This window comes from Acipenser ruthenus, chromosome 36, assembly GCF_902713425.1.
Source record: "Acipenser ruthenus chromosome 36, fAciRut3.2 maternal haplotype, whole genome shotgun sequence".
NCBI lineage: Eukaryota > Metazoa > Chordata > Actinopteri > Acipenseriformes > Acipenseridae > Acipenser > Acipenser ruthenus.
The window spans coordinates 9204158-9225701 of record NC_081224.1 but is presented as its reverse complement, the minus strand read 5'-3'; the positions used below and the strand labels follow the sequence as shown (position 1 = coordinate 9225701).

Sequence of the window (21544 nt, the reverse complement as noted above, 5' to 3'; positions counted from 1 at the left end):
AAACCATAAACACGTCCAAGAGTTATAAAATAAACACCACATGGTGTTTAAATCGTAAACACATTTAAAATCATAAACCCAGTGACGTGTTTTAAAAGTGTGACAAATAAGTGTTTTACTGTGTAGCTTTTATACTTTTTGTTCTATTATTTCACAAACACAACATATGTGCTTAAACAATTTTTTCTGTTTTCATGAATTATCTGAAGTAGTTTTTCTTTATATCAGTTTCCCCTACAAAATGTCTCCATAACCATTACTTTGGTTTAAATCGACACATTACTTTGGGGCTAGCAGTGTGAAGTAGTGGTTAGGGCTCTGGACTCTTGACCGGAGGGTTGTGGGTTGTACCCTTGAGCAAGGTATTTTACCTAGATTCAGTATAAACAACTGGATAAATTGGTAATTGTATGTAAACATAATGTGATTATTATTATTATTATTATTATTTATTTCTTAGCAGACGCCCTTATCCAGGGCGACTTACAATTGTTACAAGATATCACATTATACATTATTTCACATTATACAGATATCACATTATTTTTACATACAATTACCCATTTATACAGTTGGGTTTTTACTGGAGCAATCTAGGTAAAGTACCTTGCTCAAGGGTACAACAGCAGTGTCCCCCACTGGGGATTGAACCCACAAACCTCCGGTCAAGAGTCCAGAGCCCTAACCACTACTCCACACTGCTGCTGTGATATAACTGTGACAATTGTAAGTTGCCCTGGATAAGGGTGTCTGCTAATAAATAAATAATAATTGAAATGCAATCTGCTGAACTATTTGCATTTGACTTGGTATTTGTATATTCTGAAATATAAGAATTTGCATTTGAATTTCAAATTATGGGAAAGCTTAAAAAATATTTCAATTTTAAACACTTTTCAATATTAATGCTCATAATAAAGTAGAGAGACTTTTCAGGATTGCTGGTAAAGTTGATTAACCTGAAAGATGCAAACTAAAGGACACTTTTGAGAACATCATGTTTATTAAACACAACAAACAAAACAAGTAAAAAGAATAATTGTGCAATGCACACATATATAAATATATACATATATCTCATCATTTATGTCTTTTTCACAAACCTGGTCCTGTGGGGCCACTGTGTCTGCTATTTGTGTTCCAACTGTCACGTTTTCACTTTCCACGTTCTCTTTTATTGTATTATTTGCTCTGCACACACTCTTAACTCAGGGGAGACGTTAAGGAGGACAGAGATGTTTAAAACTCCTAGTGGTTTATGTTCGAGCACTGGACGAGCGGTGTGTCCTTAAAACCTTTTATTTAATCAAGAAAATCACGCAGACTCATTCATTTGAAGTTTTACGAATCAGAGCAACATCAGCGCTCCTTCGGTTTATTAAAATGCCTTTAATATTGGTTTAGTAGTTTGCGCATACCACCAAAACCCAGAAACATGTAATAATAATTAGCAATCCTAAGTTTATTACAAGCTCAGCATTAATACTTCACGGGGCGGAGCTATGCCACCTGGTAGTGTTTATTGACAGAGTTAGTAAACATATACACATGGAGAGAGGGGCTCCGCCTCTTCCAGGCCCAACATTTACTTGATCGATAGACACGATAAACAGGAGGGGGGCCACCGTCTTTGAGGTGACCCGACATACGAGAGGGGCACCGTCTCTGAGGTTACCCGACATACGAAGAGGCTCGCGAACCGGAAAGAAAACATGAATTAGTATTGATAACACAAAAGAGGTTCCGGCTCTTCCTGACCCAACATATACAGTAGGGGGGTTCCGTCGCTGAGGAGACCCGACAAACAGGAGGGGGGCCACCGTCTTTGAGGTGACCCGACATACCAAGAGGGGCACCGTCTCTGAGGTTACCCGACATACAAAGAGGCTCGCGAACCGGAAAGAAAACATAAAGTTAGTATTTGTTAAAACATATAATGCGTGGTGTTCCGCCTCTTCAAAGCCCAACATAATAGAAGGGGGGCTCCGTCGCTGAGGAGACCCGACAAACAGGAGAGGGGCCACCGTCTTTGAGGAGACCCGACAAACACGAGGGATGCCACCGCTTGGGGACCCTCACATAGAGGCATCAGACCTGAAAGAAGAATCCCAAAAGAAACATACATGCTGATAGAAGGGTTTGGCCGGGGGTCCCCTCTGCCTCATGGAGAACCCTCCTCTATGAGGTAAATGAAGCGGAGCTTAACAAAGGGTTGGAGAAAGTGGAATCACTAACCCCCCAAAAATGGACCCCCGGCTCCCCGCTGACGCAACATGAAGAAAAAGAGAGAACCGCCAATGCTTAAGAAAGAAGAAAAAGAGAAAACATTTAGACGAAAGAAAACAAACACTTAACGTGACAAAGGGGTTAGTAGACTGTACCCTAATGACTATGTGAAGACCCTCTGCACAGTGGAAAGAAAAAAAAACCCTTTCTTTAATTTTATTTCTTAGGGGGAAATCTTTGGTGGCTCAGGCAGAAAGGTCGTCCCCACTCCGGACATACTAGCAATGGACTGATGTGCGGAGGATATTTCAGATGATGAAGAACGAATATAACTTTCAACTGCTGATGAAGTCCAGCGCCCCATATTTTTAATTAAATGCTGGTTAATGTTGGCTTTTGCGGCTGAAGTGGCTGCCCCTATTCTAAAAGAATGAGGAGTGTAGAATTGCGAAGGAAGACCTGCTCTGGATACCACAGTGGAAAGGTGTGTTGAAAACCAATGCCTTGATACAATGGACCGGCTTGAATTGATAAACAAAGGGTCTGAGGATGAAATGGCTTTGCGTTCTGCAATGTACTTCAACATGGAAGTGAAGGGACACAGAGGAGAGTTGATCTTAGAAAGCTGAATACATTGTCCTTGCCGCAGTTGATCTGTTTTTGAAATGCGAAGAAATAAGATGAAATGAGAATCTGGGATGAGCTTGAGGTCACTGCAGCGGATACCTAGGGTAGGAAAGCTGGCAATAGAAGGAACTGTATATTCAGAACATCTCAAAAATCCAAAAAATGCAGATAGACATATGACTTCCATAGTTAAATCATCAAATGGAGAAAAACAGCCGTGGCGGAGAATTGAAATCAATTTACTGAGAATGTCTATAGAAATAGGCAGGCGAGCAGAAGAAGGAGCCGGAGAGCACTTGGAAATTCCTCGTAAAAGGAGACGAACCGCTGGAATTGATAATAGAGTTGGGGAATTGATGGACATCAAGCGAAATTGATGCTGAATTCCTGACAAATATAGTCTGATTGTAGCTGGTGCCAGATGTAGAGAGTCCTTTGCATGCACTATGAACGCCATGATCCAGTCCTGGTTGAATGGAGTAGGATTAATCCTGCTTTGTAAACAAAAAGTTACATAACATGCCCAACCTGTAGAGTGCGAGGATCTGGTAGATGGGGCAAGTGCTGATGCCATGTAATCTTGAGCTGAATTAAGAAGTTTATTAATATTTGGATTTAGTTGAAAATCAGCTGACTGAACTGTGGCGTTGCTGCTGGATATTGCAGAGCTGAGGGCAGCAAACTGTGGAATTTGGAAATCTGTAAACGGGAAAGAGCATCAGCTGCATTATTAAAAATGCCCGGTAGGTGGCGAGCTTATATTAGGAAGTTATTAGAGACTGAAATCCATACTAGCCGCCGCAGCAATTGCATTATAAGAGCAAAGGAGGAACGTCCTTTATTTATAATATGCACTGTAGTTGAATTATCACAGTAAAATAGTATTGATTTCTTAGACCAGAGATGACCCCATAGCTGGGCAGCTGCTACTATTGGGTATATCTCTAGCAGAGCTGTGGATTTTAGATGAGGAGATATGTTCTCGATTTCCTCAGGCCATGTACTGCAAAACCATTGATTATTAAATAGACCTCCGAATCCCAGAGATGAGGCATCAGTAAATAAAGCCATATCGTGAGGAGCTGAAATGAAATCATCATAAAACAGTCCAGATTTTTTTTTTTTTTTTTGCTGTTGATGCCAGCGCTAGCAGCCGAGATATAAATGTCCTCCCCTGTGGAATGAAACGTATTGCAAAGTTAAAGTAACCCAGCAATGAAAGCAGTGCCCGTTTTTAATTGTTTTACTGATCTGAAAATCCTGAATGAGCAAACGAATATGGTAAAGTTTAGACTCAGGCAGGCGGGCTTCAAACTTTTCTGTATCTAGAATGATTCCAAGGAATTCCAAAGAATGAAGGGGACCGATTGATTTTTCTTCTGAAAGCGGAACGCCAACTTCAGAAAATAAGCTTTTAAGATTGGAAATCGCTTCTGCTGGTGCATCTGAAGGAGGAGAAATTACTAAAAAATCGTCCAGCAAGTGGAGCAAGAACGGGACATGATAGACATTAAGAAGGATCCAGCATAATGCTTCCGACAGGGTATCAAATATCTTCAGGCTGCTACGGCAGCCGAAAGTCAATTGAGTGGCAAAATAAAACTTCCCTTCCCAGTATATACCAAACAGGTGACGGAGAGAAGGATGGATTGGCATTACTTTAAATGCGTCTGATATATCTGCTTTTGCTAACCAGGAACCACGACCTGCTAATTTAATTGAATGTATTGCGTCTGCAATAGTGATGTAATGCAGGGAAAATTGATCTTGGGGAATTAATGAGTTAATGCTGCTGGTGCTTGACCCCCGTGGTGCTGATAAATCAATAATGAGACGCTTTTTTCCTGACATTTTCCTCGTGGCAATGCCGATAGGATTAATTCTATATATTGGAAAAGGAGGAGCTAAAAATGGACTGACTATAAATCCTTGTTTAATTTCTTTTTTCGATGAGAGACTGCACTGATTGTGGATCGTGAGTCGCTGAATAAAGATTTTTGCTTTGGAACGAGGAGGAAGGAATTTGAGTAAGACCGGTTGAAAAAACATTTTTTAATCCGTCGATCAGGTAATTAATTAAGTTACTGTCGGGATGATTCTGTAATTTACTTGATAACGCCAGGATGTTTATAGGAGTAAAGACGGTGAGCATCGGGGAAAGTCACTTGCGTTTTAAAGGGCAGATTGTATTAGCGTGAGCGTCACCGCAATTGCTGCACATGTGGATAAAATTGCATTGCCTATTCGAACAGAATTGAAATTGTTGCAGATTTGTCTTCCTCCTGAAAATCTGATACTGCGCCCGTATTTGTCTTTCCTTGTAGATTGATCGAGGGGAGCTGAAGAATGTATAGGATTAGGTACTGAAGATCTGTATGAATTAGCGGCGAAACCGGGTGCTTTAGAAGTTGATGCAATTGCAGCTTTAGGGCAGAGGGCTGTTGAATGAGCTGTTGAAGCGCAGACCCCACATGCATTAGCCCTTAAACCACCAAAAATTCTATTAAATAGATCTGGATCAGGTTTTGCCCAATTGATGATGTGATTATCTGCTGCCAATATCGCTGCTGCTTTTGCAGAGAATGCTTTATGATACTCATAAAACATAGTCCCTCCGTATCTGACAGACAGCTCCACGATGTAATATTCGTAAGATTCCAATTCAGCTCTGCGGTTAGGCTATACCGAGCATAACACATCTCTGAATATGGAGAAAGCAAGGACAAACTCCCCTAATGTAAGATTTTTAAGCAGTCTGGGATCTCTGGATTTTAGAGTTACCGCCAATTCTCCACAATCGATTACTCTATGGTCCAAGAATTCCGAAGTCGTCATTAATAGTGAAACAAGATTAATGTCCTTACCTTCGAGAATGACACGTCTGATTTGTGGAGATATAGTGTGACGTCTCGCTGCAGTTGGAGAGGAGGATCCGTATGTAGATTCGGTAGCAAGGTTGTATATTGGAGGATCTGCTTCGCTGGCTGAAATTAGGGCTGGACCGGAAAAAGCTGTAGGCGGCGCTGCAGCATTTGATGCTGAAATTAATGACTGCGCTGTAGATTGTTTTCCCTGTTCCATAACAGACACCCTTTTTTCTAAATCCGACAGTTGAGAACTGACCGAAGATATAGTATCAGAAAAAGGCTGCATAAATGATTTTATCTCGTTTAATATTTGCGAGTGTTGGATTTCAATGGCTGGCTGCTGTTTAGCGGTGCTAGTTGTGGGGGTGGTTAGATCCGGAATAGACTGCCTGCTGTCTGTTTTAGGACGCTGAATGGCTGGGCGCGGCTGATTATGTTTTTTCGGAGGAAAGACTGGTTCTGCTGAGACTGAATTGCAATAGAGAATGAAAAGAGACTCTCTATCACTCCCTGCCGGAATCGCATTACCGTTTTTAAGGAGGGTTTTTATCAATTTATTCATGGGCCAGTCCTTCCAAAACAATCGATCCGGAGGGGCGTCCTGAGGCCGAAGACGCTTGGATCGCTGCAGATTCGATGTTTGGGTGGCAGGCACGGTAGGCAACATTTGTACTGGAACCTGGTCGAGAGCCTGATCAGGAGCCTGATCAGATGTAACTGAAATAGCAGAAGGGGAGAAAAAACGGAGACTGGATGGACCCTGGATTGAAGCTGAAGGAGAATGATCTGTTAATGACAGAAAATCCTGGGAATCCTCAGAATCCGATGACAACTGCTGTAAGTACTCCATTATTGAGGTACGCAAATGTAGATGGGTCTTGAAATCGCTTAGGTTTAAGCCAAAAACGAAAAAACACAAGACAGCGAGGTAGAGGTGACTAATGTTTAAATAAGGTAGGTTTAATTGATGACAGCAGATGATAGGTTGTTGGTGCCTAGCTCCGCCCCCTGAACCCCACCTATAGGTTAACATTTCAATAACATAATACAATTATATGTATTTAGTGCAGCCCTCGGGCCGTCTAAGCACAAAGCCTACAAGCACCCACTGCTATGTTTTAGCACATTCAATATAACACTCTCAATACTAAAACATAGTTTCAAAACCTCATAGCAATATAACCAACACATGCAAGATACAATATTACCATTAATATGCTTACCTCCTATTATAAGGAAGAGTAGTGTGAACAAAAGTGAAGGACTGTCCTGTGGAGATCTGCAAAGGATGGACCACGTGGCTCTGCCAAGCTGAGTCTTGATTGTGGTGGTCTCAGTGTGATCGGCCCAGGGTTTTTATACAATTTTCGTCCCATTGAAAGCAATGGGAAGCCCCAATTAGATCCAGTCATCAATCTATATGGACACTCCTTATCTCTTGGCAAACAGTAATCTCTAAAGAATTCAACCAACTCTTCAGACTCAATTGGAGTCATATGCCAACAAATCAACACTAGCCCATGTTCTCATCCACTCATTCTTGGCCCCCCTCCTTCATCTGAAAAGTTAGGTGAAGCAGAGTTCACAAAATCCTTGCTACCTTGATTCACTACTTAATATGTGTGCATTATAAAAAGGAGTGGTGTTTAAATATATGCAACACCAACAGTTGTATTAGAATATAACAGTTATAGTTATAATGGTTATAATTGATTACATGAACTTGACTTTCAAAAATATATTCCCTCATGTCATCTCACTTTCAAATTAGTTTCCTTCTTTCCTTACAGGTGTGTGTTTAGCAGGTATTATAGGGAACTTCCATCTTATATCTTTTTAGTGTAGAGTTTTCTCCTTATGGAAAACTATTTTACTGAGCTGTAAAGCTGTAATGTTTTTCTCCTATGGGCCCCTGGTAGCTTGAACTTAATTGACATCCAGATGACCCTGTATTTTTCAGCTATACACATACTGGCTAAAACCAGCTTGCTGGAGACACCTCTTTTCTTGCCAAGTTTAATAGTGATTAATGTTCCCTAGAACTTTCCTTACACCTGTATCTTACGTGCTTGTTCCGCCCGGCAACTATCTATCTTAATATATTTTGGAATTAGACCATTTCTATTCTGTCCTTCCTTCTTCTAAATTGAAGAATACTTCTAGCCTTGACACCGTAAATTCCTGATAAGAGAATCCCTGCTTCTCTTGCCAACGAAGACCTCTTGGCATCAAGCACTGATCCCTCCAAGGGCAGGCTTGTAGAAAGTTTGATAAAGCAGGTTACACAGAGTTTACTTTTCCAAAGCCTATCTTTTGCTTATAAAGTTATTCTTCAATATTTTTTCAATCTTTTTATTTTGTATTTTAAACACAACATCTTTTTATGCTGCGTCTTTTAACTTCAGAGTCAAACTAGTACCTTACTCCTTATAGCGTATGGCTGCTAACCTTATTACTTTCTGCTAGCAGCAGCATAGCAGCAATATCGCAATAACAATTTATTTAACTTTTCTGTTCCCTTTCTGTGGTGTATCTTCTAAAATGCTTATTTTTCTTGAATTAGAGGCTGCTTTTTACTCTAGGTTGTTCTTACTCACCCACTTATTTTAAAGCTAAATTACAAGCAGAAACCGACTCAAAGTGAGATCCTTTAGTCCCTTTCTGTCTTTCTCTTTCCCTTAAGAATACTCCTAACTCCTTTTTCCTTTATATTCGGAAAGTATAATTCTTGAATGTAAGCACACAGCAATTCTTTTCATTGAATTAGGACTCAGTTTTCAACTATGCTCATCTTAATAGAAAACAGCTTCAGGTATGCTATCATATTAAGCAAAGTGAATCATATGATCTTATACATAAAAATAGTTCATAGTATTTCATACTAACAATAATTATCACTACCTATGATTATATGTTACCACAACAATCTATACTATTTAAAGCAAACATTTTAACATGTATTTATTAGTACAGCATTATTCTGTATTTAAGCTGAAAAGTGTTAACAGAGATTTTAGCACTAAATTCTGGGAATCGTGCCAATTTTAATAAGAGACTGCTCAAGGCCGGCCAGTGTATCAAGTTGTACCAGATTCTGTTATACGGTCTTACAGAGAGAGCACTTTACAGTATTCGTTACAGACTAAAGATTATTCAAACATTACAAATGGTTACAACACATATCATCTCATTAATACATTTCAATCATCCAGTCCATGTCCAATGTTTCAGCTTGTTCCCAGCAGGACTCCACTTCTGTCTTGGGTTCAGCTCAGGTCGGCTCTGCAAACACCACAATACCTATTTTGCTCTACATTATTAGTGGGCAGACTTAATACAACTGAATCTGAATCAATCGAGGAGCCGTGAACTCTAGCCACTGAAATTCTCCATGCAAAGGAATCCAATTTCTTACTACACATAATAACTGGTTCGGGGTCACCTGTGACACAACTGAGTTCTCAATTATTAAGTTGATCCCCCAATTGAATTAACAATTAGTGACTTAATGCAATGTTAGAAATAACTTGAAATATCCAACTCTTTTGGCTACTTTCACAAACCTGAACAGCACTAATCTTGGACTACCTTACCTGAGTTAACATTAGGTAGTCCTAGATTAGTACTAATTGAGGCCTGTGCAGCCAGCCATTTCTACAAATAATTCAAATGCTCTGATTAGACATTTTATTCATTCAATTGAGGGTTCAATTTGTAAATTAAAAAGCTCAGTTGGAACACAAATCAGCAAACACTGGGTCCTCAGGACCAAGACTGGGAAACACTGTTTTATGTAACTTGCTTCCTATATCGGTACATACCTGTTCATTATTATGAACTACGTGATTACTGTGTTTATGTTGTTATTATATAAACTGTTTTTCTTGTATGTCACCTTGGATAAAGGCCTCTGCCATATTCATGTTAATAAATTAACATTTGTTGTATGGGAAAGTATTTGAAGTCCATTTAGCATTTGTCACATATTTGCATTTGTATTTAGTTTGGTAGTAAAGGTATCACATTTGCATTTGTATTAAGCAAATTCGCAAGAACATTGACATTGTCCCTGCTCTCATCAATGGGGCAATAGGGAAGCTTCAAGCTGTTTCCTACTATCTGGAAAACACAAGTATGCTCAAAACCATAACCATCAAATTTACCATACCTTTCAACGTTTATGCTCAAAGTTTGAAATCATGGATAGAGTCTACATTGTTCGAGAGCAGTTCCCAGTCATTGGTGCTCATGCAATCACCATTCACAAATGCCAGGGGATGACTCTAAAAACACTTATGATGGATCGTGGAAACTCCATTTTCTCCTATGGACAAAGTTTTGTTGCACTTTCCACAGTTACTTCCTTAAGAGGTATCCACCTTATCAACTTTGACCCCACCTGCATCTACGCATGTCAAACTGCAGTTGAAGAGTACCATCGACTCAGAGAGATTTATTGTCCGAGGTTGAAAAGCTTGAAGGAGACACATGCGCATTTCATTCAGCAGTGGCAGCGGTGTGGAGTAGTGGTTAGGGCTCTGGACTCCTCACCAGAGGGTCGTGGGTTCAATCCCCGGTGAGGGACACTGCTGTTGTACCCTTGAGCAAGGTACTTTACCTAGATTGCTCCAGTAAAAACCCAACTGTTTAAATGGGTAATTGTATGTAAAAAATAATGTGATATCTGTGAAATAATGTTATATCTTGTAACAATTGTAAGTCGCCCTGGATAAGGGCGTCTGCTAAGAAATAAATAATAATAATAATAATTCACCGAGCCATCAGTAATGTTCAGGAGCAGCAAAAGCCTCAGTCTTCTAAGAGAACATTGCACTTACACATCCATTCAGAGGCTTGAGCAACCCCAATTTCACCTCATGCTATGCAAATGCAACATTGCAGTGCCTTCTTCACTTGCAACCTCTGAAGGATTCATTAAAACACCGTCAATAAGAGGCTATCAGGAGCTTTGTTCACAAATAGGATCACTTGCCATCCACTGCATCTCTGACTACTGTGGATATTTGTCACTTCTTAGGAGAACCTTTCAATAGAGGTGAGCAGCAACATGTTGCAGTTTCTCACCAAATTGTCCGAAATTTGTCCTGAAGTATCTTGCATGGTTTCAGTCACAATAAGTCATGATATTCTATGTACTACATGTAACTACTGCTTATCAAACCGAGAGGTGTTGCATGTTTATCCTCTACATGTACCTGCTGGTACAGATTCCATGTGTTTGGAAGAACTAATTTATAGAAATGACAAATGGGCAATGATTCCTGGTAGCAAATGTAGGCAATGCAAAACTTCTCCAATCGTGAAACGTGACTTATTCAATCAGCAGGGAGACATATTGCAGTCTAACTTATTCTTTGGGAAACCAAACCAGACAGGACCGTTACAAAGTGACACAATGCTAAGTTTACTGAAGAGCACAATTACTGTAGACAACAGGAATTACCAATTATCTTCCATTATCATACACCAAGGACAGGGTGTTACTTCAGGACACTATGTGTCTGTTCTTGCTGTGGGTGCTACTGGAAAATGGGTGCATGCAAATGATGCACTTATTGAAGTCAAACCATGGCCAAGAAATGTAAACAAAATGTATATGTCCTTTTATGAAGAGATCTAATGCTTTACAAATGCCTTAGCCTAAGTTCATAAGACCACTATATCAAGGAGAATAATGTTTTTTTCCAGCATTAAAATGTGTTAGTATAGTACCCTTTAGCACGGACATGCATATGTACCTTTTGAACCATTTATAACATTGTAGTTTTGTACCTACGTAAATATCAATATATCAATACCTACCAAAATAGACATATTGTTTTTACTGTCCAAAAGTCCCTTCTACCATTATTTTACTTTCAAATCTTTTCTCATTTCTCTTATATTACTCATCAATGGGGCAATAGGGAAGCTTCAAGCTGTTCAAAAAAAGGTGCCAAGATAGAAGGAAGAATTGTGTGAATCTTGGACCCCAGCACCTTTCAATTGTGCCTGTTTGCTTGATGCTTGACAAGATTGGCCTAATTGCTTCTCCTGCGTTTTTCTAACTTGTTTTTTTTACATTGACAATGTTTTTTGTTATAGATTGAGAGGAAAGGTAGTTCCTTGTATAAGTTAGAAAAAACTACCGAGACTCTCTATACAGCTCAAAGAGTAACTGTTTTCATGTTGCAGCGGCAAAACTAAATCACTTAGAATTACCATCCGTACCAGTATCAAAAGTCTGAAACTTTATTACCTCAAATGTGAAAAGAAACGTACATACCTCTTATACACAATGAGATATATGTCGTCATATGAAATAATTCTTCTTCTTCTTCTTCTTCTTCTTCTTCTTCTTCTTCTTCTTCTTCTTCTTCTTCTTCTTCTTCTTCTTCTTCTTCTTCTTCTTCTTCTTCCGTCTGCTTCTTAAGGGTGTGTAGCGACTATTCAAACAGAAAAGCTAAATAACTGGACATCTACCAATCATGTGATTCCACATGTTGGTCAACGTTAAAACATACCAGGGTGTTTTATGTTTTAAAACAGCACATATCGCAAATATAAATAAATATAAATATATATATATATATATATATATATATATATATATCGTGGTTTGAGATTACAACATGACGTTCTTGAAGAGCACGCGACCTTAGCCCGCTTCGCCACTGCGCAGTTGTTGAAATGCGTTCATTTTTTAAGTTTACATCCAAGCTTGACCAGCTTTCGCTGAAAACAAATGTGATATAGATATTAAATACACCACAGCAAGCGCGTTGTCATATATTTTAGATATTTTAATTAGTACAATCTGAGAGCTAAATTTAGCGAATGGCGTTTGTTCTTCTGCCATCGAGTAATCTGCAGTACATTTCAATTAATTCCCTTAATTTTTTTTTCTCAGCAGTACACTTCCTAATTACAGTCCAAGTATTTCTGTGTGTTCTGCTTTCACATTTCTTAAAATGGTCATTTTGATAAATAAACGTTATTTTCCCTGCAGCAGCTGACCCTGTTTTAGTACAAACCTCACGCTGCATTACTGTTTATCATTATGGTGACGTCACCGTGCCTGCTTCATTGGCAGAGATATAATAACAGATATTATCAGCTCATCATCCAACTGGGGAATCTGCGGTGCAGTTAAATCATGCTTAAACTCCTGACGTTAAATAATGTAACCAAATCTATCTGGGATAGTTGCGGCTGCTAAACAAGATGCAACAGAAGATTTAAAAAAAAATCTTCGTGTATCTATAAAACTTTATTCAGGCACTCTACGATTTGACTGGCGAAAGATAACGTTGGTTCACAAAGACAACATTTTTCAGCTTGGAACGGTAACCTTTTCACTGTCTTATGTTTAAATTGTTGTTATGTTTAAAATGATTTTCTTCATCTTAAGTTTCCAAGGCATTTTGTTAATGGCACGTGTGCAACACAAATAACCTTCAGTGTATCACGAAAGTTGTTTCCATCATAAAATGAAACACTTTTTTATACAAATTTTTATTGGATTGTATTAATACTGTAGCGATCTTGGTTCCTGCAGGCAGGTGCCTCACACCGGGCGCGACAATCCACATACAGGGGGAGGGTGGGCGCTAACACAGGACCTCTCACACTAAAGCATAGCGCTGATACCGCTGTACAAAAGAGACGGCTCTCTTCCAAGGAGTGTATATCGGGCTTATGTCTGTGTGTGATTGTCACCTACCAGCCCTACTGCTGCCTTCCCACGTGCACGCTACAATACAAAGGGATATAAAAATACAAAAAGCATATACATTAAATACAATAATAATAATAATATTCATGTACTGTATAATCCTTTACATTATTTTGATTGTGACGCGGTTTTCTTTCCACTGCAGAGCGGTAAAGCGAAATTGTGCAGCCAGCTAATCTCAACCCCTGAACCTAACTGTGTTACTATTCAAGTAATTCTTACTATTATTTTAACACAGCTTTTTAGCGCCCTCTAGCGGCACTACATCCGATGACCATGAAAGCGCTTGATCCGGACCCACTCTACCTGTTGGGAGGCTGGTAGGTACCTACTGGCCATTCCTATGGGATGATTTTTGCTTGATAATGTCCCATTTAATCGACTGATCTCAATCAGATCTGGTGCTCAATTCATTGCATGCGTTTGCGAGATGTTGTGCATTTTGGGTATCCATAGCGGTGAGATGTCTGAAGCAGACAGCCCTTTTTCTGAGGAAGTCGGTTTTGAAAGAAAGCTCCGCTGCCATCTCTGACTCCAAGCACAAGCCTACCTTTTTGTTGTCCCCTTTCTGTTGAGCGCTGTCTGTCTCGTTTAGTTTGTTTGTGTTTAATTTGGGAACCTCCTGTCTGTGCTAGTGCTGTGTGCTAGTGCTGTGTGCGTGTATGTGTGCGTGCGTGCGTGCGTGCGTCTGAATACCAGAGTGAAATGAGACAATGTATTCTTGATCTGAATGAGATGCTGCTATATTAAACTATGTAACAGTGTAATGCCTGAGAAAGAATGACTGAACTAAATTGAAACAATGTAACGAATTGAAGGATTTGACTGTAACTGACCGACAGCACTAGTTTGTGAAAATCTTGTTTTAATTATTTTAAAGAATTCGGTTTCCACTGGGATTCTGGGAATTCGTGATTATACACGTGCCCCAGTTTTAAGAGCAACTTTATTGGAACGAGTGCAATATAATGAGAACTGAAACGAACTTTGCGTTTTAAATAAATGTGATAATTTTTTTACATCCTGGCATTCTATTTCGTGGTGTGCTGTGCTTGGTCACACCTTCTCTTCTGGCCCAAATCAGTAGATGGATATAATACATTTCTGGGGTGCAGTTCCCCAGTGGCGTAGTCAGTCTACAATGCGCTCTACATTATTATCCAATTTCTGTAACTGGGCGGGTTTTACACAAATCTACAACAAAGTAACGTGCTAAAATAAACGTGTTAAAATAAAACAAACTAACTAACATTAAATAAAGTGACGTGGGTCACCCCGTCACACGGTGTTGGTATTATTGTCTGGTTTCACGATTGCATGTTCACTTATTAGCGCTTTGCTTTGTTGCTGTATCGTATAGTAAACAAACACAAGTGTTTATGTAAATGGCAGCATTTGTATTGAATAGCATCGTTTCAAATGTGAAAACAGGAGTGAAAAAGTCGGACCCGCTGTCAATATTTTATGCCTCCCCGATTTTTGGGGCCGCTACCGCTGCCCTGTCACAATGCTGCTGACTGAGTCTGAACCACATGTTTTTATTGTGTTGCTTGTGTTGTGTTTGTCCTTTATTGTTTTCCAGGACCCCCTTGTAAATGAGGCCTCAGTCTCAATGGGTAAATCTCCTGGTTAAATAAACAAACAAACACAAAATAATTGGGAACCAGGAAGCAGCCGAAACTTTTCATCGATAGCGTTGTCTTTGAAAGATCTGCAACGTCAAAAATACAAGGAAACAACCGAAATATCCCTAACAGAAGAATGTAGGTGTTTATTCCATTGAGTTTATTGTCTCTTCTCTCTCTTATAGCAGATTGCTCTGCACAAGACCATGTTGCTGTCTCTGGCTCAGCTGGGGGGAGAGCAGTTCTGCCCTGTTCTTACACCCCCTCCCCTGGGCAGGATGTAGCAGTCACATGGCATACATATCCAGATCAGAATTCAGTTCTATTAATTGACTCAAAGACCTCAGCACCCATCCCTGCACAGTGGAGCGGCCGAGTGAAGCTGTCTGATGAAGTCTCCTCTGGAAACGCCTCTCTGCTAATCTCTGAGCTCAGACTGGGGGACACTCGGGATTACCCGTGTACAGTGGAGATCAATGGGAAATGTGTCACTTACAGGAATGTTAAACTGACAGTTCAAGGTAACTATAATAAACTTGTTCTGGTTGGTGAGTACTTGATTAAGAATATGTGCTGAACTGCTGAAACCACTCAAGGTCCTGTGTGTGACTACATGAACACCCTGCCTTGTTTTCAGCACACACAGACAATGGGGTTTGTTTAAGGGTCATTTTCCTGCTGCTCAGTTAAGTTGCAGCTCTCTCGCTATGTTTTTTTCATGCTGAAGTGTTCATCTGCTCCACTGGCATTTGGACCTCTGCTAGGCAGATTTCAGGTGCAGTCCTTACTGACAACTTACTGACTGCTTGGGTTTAGATTTTAGATTTCTTTTGGTATAATTTCAAATAACATCCACACATTCATAACAAAAGCAAAAGTCCCTTCATTATCTCATATTGTAAAGCTCACAGATCATCTCAGTCAATCAGTTTCTAAGCACAGCGAGTTCAGTCATTATCCCAGATGTAAATTAAGTTAATGGGACTTTTAAAAGCTAAACGTCTAAAGCAGGGGTTCCCAAATGCGGTCTGTGATTGCACTGTCTGAGGCCGTCGTCAAATACTTCTAAGAGTTTTCTATATTTTCTTGGAATGAAAAGACCCGGGCCATTACAAGTTAATGTTCTGCTCAATATCGGTACAAGCTGCTATGGTAGTTTTACGAACATGAAAACAAGACCCACGTGCAGCCGGGGGGGGGAGGGAGGTGAGTGGATTCGGTGACTGCTGTCCCGAATGATCTCCGAAAAAAGTCAGCTGCTTAAATTCCACTCAAGCAGAAACTAGGGAAGTCCCTTGAAATCCAATAACACTAATCAGTCGTGGGTTTCATTAACATACTGTAACGAACCTCGGTTCCCGCATCACACAGGGTGAGGCAATCCACACACAGGCTTGAACCCGGGAGCTCTCGCATTAAAGCATAGCGCCGAAACCGCTGTGCAAGAGCCGGCTGCTGTGCTTTAGAGAGGGAGGTCCCGGCTTCGCTCCCGCCCTCCGCCTGTGTGTGGACTGCCTCGCCCGGTGTGAGGCGCCTGCCTGCGGGAACTGAGGTTCCTACAATCCACACTATAATAATCACGTTAAGCCCTAAAATAACCTGCTTAATAATGTGAAACGCGATTAACGCGACTAAATGTGCTGAAATACAAAAGCTTACAAACTTTGCAGAGATCAAGCGTAACACTTCATAATACTACCCTAAAATAAATATTGTGTCATTAAACTGCGCGGATAAAAACAGTGCGAGTCGTGTTGATTGTGATTTACAGTGTTCTGTATTTATTCATTTTGGCGCTGGTTTGTAATAAAAAAACGGTATTTTATCTTTAATTTGAAAACATGTGTATGTATTTTTTTTAAAATAAGGAACCCCGATAGATCGCGGTAAACATACTGAATAACTTGGTTTTGCACATGAAGCGCTTTTCACATTGAGCAGTTCACATTACCAGGTTATTTTTTAGGGATTGACTTTATCACGTTAATGAAAACCACGACTTGTTTTAGGAAGTGTGAAGCATGATATCGGCGAAGTTTGTAAGCATTTGTTTTCACATTAAGCCACAGTAATATTTTTAGGATGTACCCATAAACATACACATCTGCTAAGAAATTAATAATAACATGCATGGCTGGTTTCACAGACCCGGATTAGTACTAGTCCTGGACACCCAATGTTAATTAGGAAAGGTAAACCGAGATTATTGCTAATCTGGGTCTATGAAACCAACCCTAAAGTATAAATGCAAACATGATTAAATTAAATCAAATATATATATATATATATATATATATATATATATATGTATATATATATATATATATATATATATATATATATATATATATATATATATATATATATATATATAATCATATTTCAGAAACCCAAAAAGAAAAGGCAGTTATATTTTCCACATAATGGTGTTTAATTACCTGTTAAGCGGCCCTCCTTTAACAAAACTCTTGGGATCCTGCTCTAAAGAATAGGGCTTTAGAATCTTGAAACTCGCTTTTGAACAGCAACATACATTTCAAACAGCTTAAAACACATTTAAATACACACAATGTCTAGAACAGCATTAGTATCCTTTGCAGCGGCCATTACCTGTAGATAACTGACTTTGGGTTCGATTCACAGAATGTTTTTGTTGGCGTTGGTACCATTTCTGTCTTAATATCAGTGCTGATACCCTTCAGTAAATGATGTAACCCACACAGCTCAGTGTGTGTGCTTGAATTAGTGACGCAGTAATAATGTGGTGTAGTTTTCAAGACGCTTCTCATTGTTTTAGTGCCCTGTCCGGCCAGGTTTGTCCTGGTCCGGTTTCACCCACTCCCTGTTTTAATATACAGATAATACCTCTAAAAAAGTATTATCATGTGAAATTGTAATCACTTCATCTAAATCAGGGGTTGTTTCTCTGTGCCTCATCATGTAAGGAAAAAATCATTGACTATGGTTAGCCACCAGTCATACATTTAACACGACTGTTGCTTGAAAGTAACAGAAATACAACTTGAAAGAAAACATTTTTTTACAAATCACTCATGTAATAAACTTCTATTGGAACATGAATGTTAAAATGTGCTCCCTTGTTGAGCCATTTTTAGTTAAAGCAAAGGCATTTGAATACGTGCTACATTATCCTGATGTGCCTACAGCCAGCTGACACAGTAATAATGTGGTGTAGTTGTCAAGGCGCTTCTCATTGTTTTAGTTAGTGTCCTGTCTGTAAGAGGTAAGAGTCCCACTATCATGGTATAAAGGGTGGTATTAACGCTAAGTAATTATTCATGAGAGCTGATCAAACGACACGGAAAAAACACCATTAGGACGTCTGTGGATTACAGCGTGAGCAAGGAGTAAAGTTCGAGGAGTGATAATAACACACCTCCAGTCTTCACTCCAGGTTTACCACTGGGACGTGAATTGGGCCCTTTGTCTTTGGCGGTGATCAATTGTGTAGAAGGTACTGGGTGCTGTGTCAGATATTAAGGTATAATTTGTATGCAAATTCAATTGTGCTTACAGAACCTCCAAAGAGAGATTCAACTACTTCAAGAACAACAACGACCACAACCCCGACAACTAGACCATCAACAACCCCGACAACTAGACCATCAGCAACCACGACAACTAGACCATCAGCAACCACGACAACTAGACCATCAGCAACCACGACAACTAGACCATCAGCAACCCCGACAACTAGACCATCAGCAGCTCCCGCTATCCTCTCTGCAGTAGCCGTCTCTGCTGTCATCGGCATCATAGGTGCTGCAGTCTTTGTCATTTTAAAGTACAAAAGGAGAGCAGGTAACAGATTAACCTTTTCATTTGTTTAACCACAACCTACAATGGGAGCTGTTTAAACCCTGCCCTGGATCTCTCAGCTCCGGTCTAACTGGACTCTATTGGGACAACACCTCCCCCTGCTTGTAAAGATTATTAACTCTTGTTTTGTTTTCCTTTCCATTTTCAGCAAATGCTAATGGGAATAACCAGAATGCTGGAGATCAGAATGCGGTAGGTACAGGACACGCTTTCATGGACAGTCTTCCTGTTTACTGTAGGGAGTAGAACTTGCTATAGAATGCAATGGCTTTGAGATGTTTGCCATGTAAATAGCACAAAAAAACATGAGAACATGAGGGACAGTAAAATTCAAGCAAGCATAGTAAATGACAGGAATAACATGGCTCTGGAAATGCATGTGGAAAGCACAGGAAGCTGTGATTGTACCAGGGGGCACTCTGTTAACTTGGTGGAATACAGTCCTAAAGATGGGAAGCTTGAGAGGAGGGTTACAATATTTCTGAACAGTTTTCTGGTACAGAGATAATGTTTTCTGTTTCTGATGTATGCATTGAAACTGTACTGAGGAAACCTGTTTGTGCAGGTTGTGTCTTTGAATGTAATACAAATATGAGAAAATAATGGGATATACAAACCAACATATTGCTTTAAAGTGGTATTTGATGAAAGGAAGGTTTTGTATTGGTTTGGAATTACTGTTTGAAATAAAAACAAATCCTTTTAATTGAACATGGCCATTTCACAATGTTAGTTAACAAACAAAAAAAAGTGAAGCTGTTCAACTGTCAAAATGCAAAGCAATAGATGGCCATGGACAGCAGTCTCCCTTGTGGCTGGTCAATAGTAGTGCGCATCTCTCGTTTCAAACTGTATTGAACAGGCTGTATGATGCTGTCTTATTAATGTGCTCTCTTAATGAGCATTAATCTTATTAATTTGGTGTCTTATCAATTTGTCCTCCTTCCAGAGCTCAGACTTGGTTTCCTACGCTGTAATCGATCACACGAGACAGCTGGGAGGAGCCCCAGTCCGGTCAGGGGTCAGTGCTGTGGACAATACAGAGTACGCCACTGTCCGGATCCACTGATAGGACACGTCTCATCCAGCCACCAGGGATACAAGACAGCTTCAATAACAAGATGAACCAAGGACTTGACTAACATTGATTTACTGCAGCGCTTCAATGAATCATACCAACTCTGATGAGAACAATAAACACAGCTAGCCACTAACAAGCAACTACCTGACATTCTTAATTCAATCTTAACCATTTCACTGCCACTGCTAATAGAATGCTGTGGCCATATTAGAAAAGCATTTCCTCCTATTTTTGGAAAGTATAAAATTCCATGTTAAAAGGGTTTTAAATCTTACCTGTTCGTTCGCTATGCAGGTCGCATGTGTAGTTTTGAAAGAAGCACATGTTATATAACAAGCTTGCTTTTTCCTTTTTAAAAATGTTATCATACTGGTACCATACAGTAGTGTGCAAATGTATTAGAAAACCTCAAGATTTGTAATTGATATCCTTTATATACCTACCTGCATGAAAACCTGGGGGTGAGAATTTCAATTTTCAATCAGTGATATAGAAACAATAGACACTCATGTGTGAAAATGTTAGACCACTTTGTGCTTCAATTAGGCATCATAAACAACTTCTAAAAAGTGTCACGCATTTTATCATTTGTGGCTTTGTGTTCTTTTTCTCTTACTATTTAATAAATTGCATGTGTGGCCTATTAAAGGCATCAATTAAATAAGACAATCACTGTCCGTTTTGACAATTTCCAGTGGTTTGATTTCCTATGCACAACAAATGAACACAGCAGAAGCAATGGGGTGTTGTAATCCAGGTGCACACTGCTGTACTAGTTTGCATGCCTTACTTTGATAACACACACACCAGTCCCAAGCTGAGCTCCTGCAGGTGGTGTGATCCCAGCCTCAAAGAGAAGCCAGTCCTCCTCATTGCAGTGTTCATCCACATTGTTAACGATAGCCTTTACAGCAGGAGATCGCTCACCAGCAGAGATGCGTCATGAAAGAGGCCACAGGGCCTCTTGCTTCATTACTGCAAGCCCTTGAATGCATGCACGTGTAGCAGGGAGGGAGTAGGGGGGGGTTAGGTAAGCAGTTGAATTCAGGTCCCGAGCCTCGCTTCCTTTTGCACCTGCTCCGAGAGAGGCTGCTGGGTGTAAAACTTGACCGCTCTGCTGGATTGGAGAGTAAAGCAATACTTCCACATTCAAACTCATTTGATTAGATTGTATAGGCCTGTGTTCATTTATTTCACTTTGAACAAACACTTGTGCTTGCTAAGGTTTGCTAGCTGTCTTCTCTCATCCTTGTGGCAGCTGTGATGTACCTTTAATGCTTATCCCATCAGACCATGTGGAATATTAATAAACATAGCCATCGCTGCTTTGAACTAGGGTTACGTTGCTGTTTTTCTTCAAAGAAAAAGTACGGGCGGGGGGGTGGTGGGTCAAGCCAAAGGAGGCTGAATGGCTGAGCAAGCTGTGAGAATGTCTTTTGTTTAAAAACAAGCACTACGTTAACCCAGGTTTTGCTGAACGTTTAAGTCTGTTTTTGCTCAGTTAAGATTTCAATGGTAACTTAAATGTAGCCTTTCCCATTTA

The 21544-nt window shown here is 39.8% G+C and overlaps 1 protein-coding gene across 1 annotated transcript in view; it reads left to right on the top strand.

The window, feature by feature from the left end:
• Positions 1 to 21331, top strand: part of LOC117433424 (G8 domain-containing protein DDB_G0286311-like) — a 28004-nt gene extending 6673 nt beyond the window's left edge. Inside the window, exons 2-5 of the mRNA XM_059007923.1 lie at positions 15223 to 15601; positions 18618 to 18902; positions 19069 to 19112; positions 19870 to 21331. Of these exons, the coding sequence (XP_058863906.1) occupies positions 15223 to 15601; positions 18618 to 18902; positions 19069 to 19112; positions 19870 to 19989 (828 nt within the window). The 3' untranslated portion in view covers positions 19990 to 21331. The remainder of the gene's footprint in view (positions 1 to 15222; positions 15602 to 18617; positions 18903 to 19068; positions 19113 to 19869) is intronic.
• Positions 21332 to 21544: the final 213 nt, after the last annotated feature.